This window comes from Apaloderma vittatum, unplaced genomic scaffold (genome assembly GCF_000703405.1).
Source record: "Apaloderma vittatum isolate BGI_N311 unplaced genomic scaffold, ASM70340v1 scaffold19683, whole genome shotgun sequence".
In the NCBI taxonomy this organism is placed as follows: Eukaryota; Metazoa; Chordata; class Aves; order Trogoniformes; family Trogonidae; genus Apaloderma; species Apaloderma vittatum.
Genome location: NW_009706668.1, coordinates 1 through 10203, shown reverse-complemented (window position 1 = coordinate 10203; position 10203 = coordinate 1). Strand labels below are relative to the sequence as shown.

Below are 10203 nucleotides of genomic sequence, written 5' to 3'. Positions count from 1 at the left end.
GGCCGGGTGGCGTGACCCAGGCCTGCCCCAGTAGCTGTTGCAGCTGCTGCAACAGCTGCTGCGTATGGAGGCTATCCTACGGCGCACACAGCTACAGATTATGGTTACACGCAGAGGCAACAAGAAGCACCCCCACCACCGCCTCCTGTCACTACGCAGAATTATCAGGTGGGTTCCAAAAAATTACTTTTTATTTTTAAACAATGCGTTATAAGGAGGAAGGCTGTTCAGGCAAGAGAACGTGATGATATTTTTTTTCTTATGTGAATCGCGGTTTGAGTACAACTCAGATTACTTAATAGTGAAAACTGATAGAATGTGCAGTGACTGCAGTCTCTTGTGACCCACATAGAGGAGTACTGGTAGTAGTACTGTAGGAACTAAGACATTCACACAGTAAACTGAAACGGGACTTTTTTACAAGGACTTGTAGTGATAGGCAAATGGGTGATGGCTTTAATTTGAAAGTGTGGGTTTAGATTAGCTGCGAAGAAGAAACTCTTTACTATGAGGGTGATGAGACCATGGAACAGGTTGTCCCCTCTCTGGAGGTGTTCAAGGCCAGGTGGACCACCGTGTGCTAGCAGAAGGTCCCCCTGCCTATGGCAGGAGGTTGGAACTAGATGATCTTTAAGGTCACTTCTGACCCAAACCATTCTACTGTCCAAGCAATGAACTTATGTTTACCTCCAGGTGATTTTGTGACACTACTGCTGAAGGAAGAGTAGTACTGTCTTGTCTTAGCTATCTTAAGTGTTCCCTTGTTCCCAGGCTTAACTTTACTCCCCATTTATCCACCTCCCCCTGCTCAGAGCAGTGCAGGGAACGGGGCTTGCAGTCAGTTCATTAGATGTTTTCTCTGCCGCTCCTTCTTCCTCCAGGGGAGGGCTCCCCGTTATTCCTCTGCTCCAGCGTGGAGTCCCTCTCGCAGGAGATGATCTTCACACACTTTCATGAGTGTGAGTCGCTCTCATGAGGGACAGTTCTTGACAAACCACCCTAATGTGAGTCCTCTCCATGGGGTGTAGTCCTGCAGGGGCAGACTGATCCAACGTGAGTCCCTCGTGGAGTCACAAGTTCTGCCAGTAAAGCTGCTCTGGTGTGGGCTCCTCCCTCCACAGGCCTGCCAGGATCCTGCTCCAGTGCAGGCTTCCCGTGGAGTCACAGCCCCCTTCAGGCATCCACCTGCTCCATCATGGAGTCCTCCATGGGCTGCGGGAGGACAGCTTGTTTCTCTGTGGTCTTCAAAATGACCCAGGGCAGCACATCCTCCCCCTACTGCTTCACTGTCCTTGGTGTCTGCACGTGTTCTCACTCCTCTCTCTCTCGGTACAAGTTGTGGTGTAGTAGTTTTTTCTTGCTTCTTAAATATATCAGAGGCATTACCTCCCACACTGATGGGCTCACTTTGACCGGTGGCAGGTCTGTCTTTGGAGCCAGCTGGCCTCAGCTCTGCCAGACCAAGGCGAAGCTTTGAGCAGCTTCGCACAGAAGCGGCCCCTGTAGCCCTCCTGCTACCGAAACCTGGCCATGCAAACCGAATATAACATTATCTAGATTCTGATTAGTGTTTTGTTTTATTTCTTAAGAGGACTAAAGTATTGCTGCATGATGTCAATTCTTTTGTACAGCTTTTATAAGTTGTTACATATGATAATAAATGATAATGTCAGAGGCACATGTATTCAGAAATACAGGGTCAATTGTTAGATAAATTTGAACAGGGAGTCCCGTAAACAAAATAGAAGCAATACCAGTTTACACAGGGTGGATGGAAAAGGATATTATTATTATATTTTTGGAAATAAAAAGAATTTTTATCCATTAATAGATTTCAGCTATAGTAGTTCATGCCCTGTTACCCCTCAGTTGATGAACTTTTTACGCCTCACCATAAATACGGTGAAGATGAGAAAATATATTTACATACATGTAGTGGCTTCCAGGCCCTTACATTCTAAGCTTACTACCCGTACCCTGAGTTCTAGAGGTGTCAAATGGGCTACCTGCCTTGCCATTACAGACTAGGTATGTTTCCCTAATGGACTAGATGATACACCAGAAAAACAAATAAGGCTTTAAAAGCATCACTTTCATACTCTAAAAAACATAACAAAGAAGAGTACTGTTAGTGATTGTATTTTTAAAGCCAGTATAGGGGCATGTTTCTGAACTTGTGAATTTATTGTGGTTTGTAGAAATTCATACTCTGTGGAAATCTGTGATGGTTTTTTGCTTCATATTTTACAGAAATGTGATCTGATACAGTTGTTATGAAAACCTAATGAGAGTAGTTGCTTTTCAGTAACAAAAATTAATTTATTAGGGAAAGTAATTTAATAGCATGATGTTAGTTCCTGCATTAAGTCTGAAAAAGACCATCAGAGATGGTTTTAGGCCTGAGGTATCTGTAAACATAAATTTAATGTCTTTAAGGCATTTATTTATATATACTGTATCTGTAAATGTGGGGGGGTTAATTACTTTAGTAGGCCAGAAGGAATAGGGTTTTTTGACTCTGCTAATGACTTTTACTACTCCACATACATGCTTAAAGGAGAAATGTGCTGATTTTTCGTTTTTTAATTTTCAGGATTCCTACTCTTATGTTCGATCTACTGCCCCAGCTGTAGCTTATGACAGCAAACAATACTATCAACAGCCCAGCAGCGGCGTGGGTGCCGGCGGCTGCCCGGCCTCAGCCTTCAGTAGCTGAATCATACTACCAGACAGGTGGGTGGCATGATGCAGACTGCTGTCATTAGACACAGTCTGTGTACTACTTTAATACCTTGAAAATAGTTCTTTGAGTATTTCACATTATTCAGGGGGTTTTTTGTTGGGTTTTTTTTTTTCTTGTAATCTGTCAGTGTGTAAAAGTTTGCTGCACCTAGAACTTAAATATTATTCTGACATTGCCACAAGTAGCTATCTCTGAGGTTTGGATTGTTTAAATACACTCAAACCATGCTTCTAGGCAAAATTCTTGTAGATTCATCTAGGAACCTTGCTGAAATAGGTTCAAATAGTCATTTGTGGGTTCAAATGATAACTTAATTAGAAGACTTTTTACATTATTTAGTTATTTAATGTATGTTGTTATTTAATTATTGGTGTCATAGTTGCTACAAAATGGAAACTCTACTTTTTTACTTCAATTAGAAGTAATAGGAAAGTTTAGGTGTACTTTGGTTTAATGTACTCTGGTAAAACTGTTGAGTAAGAAGGTTGCTTAAAAACATGGCGGCATAGTTAACTAAATTTAAGGCTCACTATTGTGAGCTGTGACATGGTTAAACAGTTATGCATAACCATGACTGTAAAGAAAACAAAAAAAAACCCCACAGTACAAAACCCCTAAACCAATCAAACAAACAAAAATAATCAAAAACCACTTGTTATGCATTACTTAAAAGTATCTTGGTGAATAATCACTTAATATGGTTTTCATTTCAGTGAACTAAAACGTAATGGTGTTTGTACACTTCTGTTTTCTATCCTATTAGCTCCAAAAGCAGGATACAGCCAAGGGGCAACTCAGTATACCCAAGCCCAGCAGACACGACAAGTTACAGCAATAAAACCTGCAACCCCAAGTCCAGCAACAACTACATTTTCTATATATCCAGTATCATCTACTGTGCAGCCAGTAGCAGCTGCAGCTACTGTTGTTCCATCCTATACTCAAAGTGCAACGTACAGTACAACAGCGGTTACTTACTCTGGTAAGTACTTTACGTATTATGTTGCTGGGATGCTTGCAGTTGCTACAGGAGAGGCTTTAAATACTCAGAATTTTAGCAGTTCATGTTCAATTACATCGTAGTCTACTGAGAAGTATCAACCAGTTCAATCATTATAATGGCAAAATATTTTGCTGTATCTTTTAAAGAGATTTGATGCTTCTATGTGCCTATTTTGTTACATGTGAGAAAGTGTTGGCATTGCTTGCATGCATTGTGTTTTGTGACATACTGTAAGGTTCGGAAAGAAAAGATTGGGGGATAATTAAAATAAGCCCATCCACACAAATTTTACCCAGGGAGATTGGAAAGGAGTATGGTGCCGTCAAACAGCCGCTAAAGAGACAGAGAGGAGCAGTCTGATATAAATCTTGTAAGTTTGGACTGCCTTAATCCAAAATGGAAGGAGAGTGGATGCTGAAAAAAAGACTTTCCTTCAAACATTAGAAATGCAAAAAATAGTTAACTTTATGGCCAGATGGTAATTAGCTGGTGTATTAGAGCTACCTTGAACTTCTTGGTTCATTTTCTGTTTAGAAAGGGAGTTTAAGATTTGCTTGAGGCAGAACCTGATCAGAGGATTAAAATGGTTGAACCAGTAGATATAGAAAATTTATTAAAAAACTGGCTCAAAGGTATGAAAGCCCAGTTTCATTAATTTATTCAGCTTTGATACTAGGAATTAAGGACTGCATAGCCAGGTTTTAGCAGGCAGGCAGGCAGCTTTTCTGCACTAAAACAATTTAAATCAATGAAGTAGAATGTAATAGTACTAGCCATTCTGCCGGGTTTGTTTTGTTTTGGTTTGGTTTTTTTCCGCTTACCTCTACGTGACGTCAGTGCTCCTTGATATTTGGAAATTTTTAACAGCAAATCTAGTTCTGGAAGAGTGCTTACTTGAAGTAGCCTTTGATAAATCTATTACTAAAACTCTTATTACATCATACTTGATTTCACCAGATGTACCAGGAAATTTCATGTATTCTTTAGAGATGCTTTGGTATATCTGACATAACTGTGTGTTTGGAATGATATGTCTAAAATGAAATATATTCGTGATACAATTGTTAGGTATGTATTTGTCTGTTGTGAAACATGAAGAAAAATTCAGACTGCTTAGCAAGATCTCAATAAATAATTTATATTCTGCCCTGCCTCCCCTGAACCATGTTATACAACGTATTTTGAATTAGTCTGTTATGTAATTGATTTACATGATGTACAGTGATGTAACATTTATTTTATTTTGATCTTTGAGGTACCTCTTATTCCGGCTATGAAGCCGCAGTGTATTCAGCTGCGTCGTCCTATTACCAGCAGCAGCAGCAGCAACAGAAACAGGCAGCGGCAGGAGCCAGGGTGAGCCCCCCCGTCCGCTGCTGCTGCTGCAACAGCTGCTTGGACAGGGACCACCTTTACTAAAAAGGCACCATTCCAAAATAAGCAACTGAAACCAAAACAACCTCCCAAACCACCCCAGATCCACTACTGTGATGTTTGTAAGATCAGCTGTGCTGGACCACAGGTACCTGTATTATGTATAATATTCTGCTGTCCACTTTAGTCATAACTTCTCCAGCTAAAAAAAGACGCCTTTAAGAATATCTGTTAGTTTTTAATGACCTGATTCTGTACTTCTACTAAGGGAATAATTAAACTAAAATATGTGCTATTATAGAAAGAGTTCCCTATGAGAAGACAAAAAAAATATATATATCCCCTGAGCTTATACAGAGAAGCTTCAGCTCTACATTGGACTTCAGAAATATTCTAAACTTTGAATTTTATTTGCTTTTTTGGTGTAACAAACTACTTAGAAAATACTTTTTTTTTTTTTTTTGAAAACTATGGAATTACATAAATTTTGTGAATGGTAAGCCTGAAAGTTAGTTTTTCATTGTATTCCAGCATCCCAGCTTAGTTTCACAGTGGGTACAAGTGTGCAGGAAGTAGATATGTATTCATGCAGAGTATTTATGTGTGTGTCTGGCTAAACAGTTCTTAACTCTTTAGTTAAACATGTTATAATTTCGCACCCTGTCTGCAGTCTAGATTGATGGTATAGGAGTGAATACCAACTTCTTCATTTCGTTTCCTGCACAGCTTGTTTTTTGCACTACTTTCTTTTGATTTGAGTTTTTCAGTTTTTTGGAAACACTTGATAACTGTGGTCTTGTAGTTTGAGGAAAAATCAAGACTCACTGAATGCAGTGCAGGAAACTACAGTTTTCTATCATGTCAAGTATTCAGTGGTAGTATCTGTTGACCAGTACTTGCTCAAGGAACTGTTAATAAGTTAGTGGAGAAAAGGCCATATTGTATTACTTCAATGAAATCCTAGTTGTGGAAAAGAAAATTTCTTGTTCTTGAAAGTGCCCTGCTAATGCCTTAGGGCATGTCATGGGCAAGAAATGTACAGTGTAGGAACTATTTCTTATCCAAATCATATTTTATGTTGTGTTCTGTATTACTTATATTCACACGAATGATGAACAAGCAGTACAAAGACAACTTATTGTGTGTATATTGTTTATTTAAACAGACTTACAAAGAACATTTAGAAGGCCAGAAACACAAAAAGAAAGAAGCAGCATTAAAAGCTTCACAGAATACCAACAGCAGTAGCACTTCTGCTCGTGGAACTCAGAATCAGTTGCGCTGTGAGCTTTGTGATGTGTCTTGTACAGGGGCAGATGCTTATGCTGCCCATATCCGTGGAGCCAAGCATCAGAAAGTAAGACTTTTCTCCTGTTCTTACTATACAAGTGTTCTGATTTCAACTGGGATAGAATTGATTTTCTTCCTCCTATCTGCACAGTTTTGGATTTACTGTGAGAATAATGTTGATGGTTTACGCTCTGACGGTTTAGTTGTTGCTAAGTAGCACTTTTCCTAAAGTAAGGATTTTTCAGTTTCTCATGCTCTGCCAGTGAGCAGGTGCACAAGAAGCTGAGAGGGAGCATGGCCAGGAGAGCTGATCCGAACTAGCCAAAGGGATATTGCATGCCATGAAACATCATGCTCAGTGTATGGAAACCATAAAAACATCAAGGTTGGAAAGGACCTTAAGATCATTAAGTCCAACCTACAGCCCTACACCACTGTAACCCTAAACCATCTCCTGAAGTGCCATTTAACCTGGGGGGAGTTGACTGGGAGGGACGTATTGCTACTCAGGCATCAGTCAGCAGGTGGGGGGGAAATTGTTTCTTAGATATGCATGCCCATCTTTTTTTTTTTTTTCTTCTTTTTTTTTTTTTTGCTAATATCACTTTTTGTAAAGCAGCAATAGCTGACTCTTTTGTTATATTGGTGTTTGTGTCATTTTTTAGAGTTATCTCGGGGAGATCATATAATTAATTTCATTCTTACAGGTAGTAAAGTTGCACACAAAACTTGGCAAACCCATTCCTTCAACGGAACCAAATGTGGTTACGCAAGCTACTTCCTCAACATCCACATCTGCTTCCAAACCAACTGCCTCTGCTTCAAATATAGCAGCTAGCAGCAGTACTGTGAACTCCTCTGTTGCATCCTCTGCCGTGAAAATTCTTACTCCCACAGCAAACACAACACTTAACACTGCGTCCAACAACAAAACATCTTCAACTGCTGCTAATATACCTGTAAAGAAAATATCTACACCGAAAATAAACTTTGTTGGCAAGTACAGAAGTCAGTCTTTATTTTGAAACCTAATTTATTCTATATTTTCTTTAAGACTTAGTGCAGCAAATACAAATATATTAGTTGCCTTTATGCATTGTTACCCCTGCTGTGTTTAAGAGATTATTGCTAGATGAAAATAAGAATGTATATAAAAGCTTTTCTTCAAAATGTATGGTGTTTTTTGCCCAACTGGAGGCAGAAGCCTCCTGGAGACTTCTCTCACCTTTGTAAGAAGCCTCCGATCTTTAGTTTCTTCTGTAGTAGCTGCTGGATTATTACAGTATGTAGTTCAGTTGGTCCTAATTTTGGTTTACAGCCTGGGCTGATAGTGCAACCTTCAGCAGGTTGGCGGTTGATAACTGGGCAACTGAAACATCCTTGTAACAGTGGAAATGTGACAGCAGAATCTTTTGAAATGAACATGACAGACATTCAGAGATGGGAAGCAGCTGTTCTGCCATGAGTTATCCTGCTCTTGAAGGAAAGACCTATGCAGTTGCAATACAGAGTATAATACTTTCTTAGTACAAACATTATAATGTTTTGAAGTAGTTTTTTTTATCCATTTACACAAAAGAAAATATATGATGACAAAAAAGAGATTATAAAAATATACTTGCTGAGTTTTTCCCATTCAGTCCTATTTCGTTTGAAAAAGCATGAAAATTTAGTAATAAAAATTTTAGTTGTATAAAGCAAAAGTGTTTCTTGCTAAAAAAACCCAAGTGTTTAAGTAACTTTAATGTTGTTAACCTTATTTTAAAAAAATCTTTAATTGTATTTAAAATATGTTTAAGTTTTAACTAATTTTAGAAGACTGATAATGCTTTGGCATTGATATTTGCAAATGAAGTCTTCAGTTTGCCCATCATGTGTAATCACATTCTCATTTTATGAAAGTTACCAATTTAACTTTTTTGATTTGTAGGTGGCAATAAGCTTCAGACAACAGGAAGTAAAGTGGAAGAAATGAAGTCAGCTGAAAGTGCTAAAACAACTCCTGCTGCTACAGTGCAAACACAGGAAGCAAAACCAGACACAGCAGCTGAACCAGTGACACCCACAACTCTTGCTGCCTTGCAAAGTGATGTCCAGCCAGTGGGCCATGACTATGTGGAGGAGGTATTGATATGAAAATGTGTATTATTTTTTAACTGTAATGAAAATTTGTTCAGCATGAAGCAATCACACAGTGGTTGAGGTTGGAAGGGACCTTTGGAAGTTGCCTGGTTCAACCCCACTGCTCAAGCAGGGCCACCTGTAGCCACTGCTCCAGACCATGTCCAGACAGCTTTTGAATACATCCAAGGATGGAGACTCCCCAGCTTCCACAGGCAACCTGTGCCATTGCTCAGCCACCCTCAAACTAAAAAAGCATTTCCTGTGTTTTGATATGTGCGCCATTGCCTCTGGTCCTGTCACTGCCAGCACTGACCTTGGCCCTCTTTGCACCCTTCCTTCAGGTATTTGCAGACATCAAGAAGATTCTGCCCTCACCCTCTTGTCTCTAGGCTAGACAGTCCCACCTCTGTCAGCCTTTCCTCAAAGGAGAGATGCTGCAGTCTGTTCATCATCTTTGTGGGCCCTTTTTTGGACTCTCTCCAGTATGTCCTTGTCTCTCTTGTACCAGGGAGCCCAGAACCGGACACAGGACACCAGGTGTGGCCTCACCAGTTGTCCTGGTTTGAGCTAAAACAAGATTAGTTCTATTTAGTGATTTTACTTTTCAGCTCAGTCTCTTCTAAGAGGTTGTTCTTTCTGAAGTTAACAGCACGTTTTTGCAGATGGTGTCTGCTAGTGGAAGTGATAACACGTGCTGTTTATACTTACTACTAGGGATTGGTATGCAGAAAGGATCTTGCTTATACTTGCTCCTGGAGTAACCAAGGTCACAGATAAATGTTTTATACCATGGTACGGGTTCCAGGAAGCGGTTGCAAGGAAATAAAATGGTCATATCTCTCAGAAGGAGCAGACAGGACAGGCGACCCAAAACTAACCAAGAAGAGTATTCCTTTCTGTATACATCATATTAGTATAAAGCTGAGGGGTCACAGGGGTTAAGCTCACTTCTTCAATGGCCAGATCCAAGAAGGACTCGGTCTGTTCTGCCTTTTTAGCCCAATCATGAGTTCCTGAACCCAGCTCCTGTGTGCAGCTCCCATCTACTGCTGAGCCTGGGGCTTGCCTGATGATGCCTTCTCTGCAGCATCAGTGGGGATTGCTGTGGCAGGAGGGAGAGGGGCGGGAGTTGGATTCCATATTGGTTTTGTATATATATGTATATATTTAATTATTTCCTTATTAGTACTATTATTCATAGAATCATAGAATAATATAACAGTTTTGTTTGGAAGAGACCTTCAAGATCATTGAGTCCGACCTGTGTCCTAGTGCTATCAACACCACTAAACTGTGTCCCTCAGCACAACATCTACCCTTCTCTTAAACAACTCCAGGGATGGTGACTCTGCCACCTCCCTGGGCAGGCTCTTCCAATGCCTGACAACTCCAATGGCTGACAACCCCTTCAGTAAAGAAATTCTTCGTAATATCCAACCTGAACCTCCCCTGGTGCAACTTAGGGCTGTTTCCTCTCATCCTGTCACTCGCCACTAGGGAGAACAGACCAACTCCCACTTCAATTCAACCTCCTTTCAGGTAGTTGTAGAGAGCAATGAGGTCTCCCCTCAGTCTCTTTTCCTCCCAGAGCAGCCTCAGATCCCTCAGGCGTTCCTTGTACAACTCATGCTCCAAATCCTTCACCAGCTTCCTTGCCCTTCTCTGGGCA

The 10203-nt window shown here is 40.3% G+C and overlaps 1 protein-coding gene across 1 annotated transcript in view; it reads left to right on the top strand.

Annotated features, from left to right (window-relative positions):
* Positions 1–8603, top strand: part of LOC104271268 (zinc finger RNA-binding protein-like) — a gene marked incomplete at its 5' end in the record, with an annotated part of 8773 nt that extends 170 nt beyond the window's left edge. Inside the window, 9 exon segments of the mRNA XM_009865887.1 lie at positions 21–168; positions 2594–2667; positions 2669–2733; positions 3507–3725; positions 5002–5117; positions 5119–5268; positions 6286–6477; positions 7118–7406; positions 8341–8603. Coding sequence (XP_009864189.1) covers positions 21–168; positions 2594–2667; positions 2669–2733; positions 3507–3725; positions 5002–5117; positions 5119–5268; positions 6286–6477; positions 7118–7406; positions 8341–8546 — 1459 coding nt within the window.
* Between the last annotated feature and the right edge of the window lie 1600 nt (positions 8604–10203).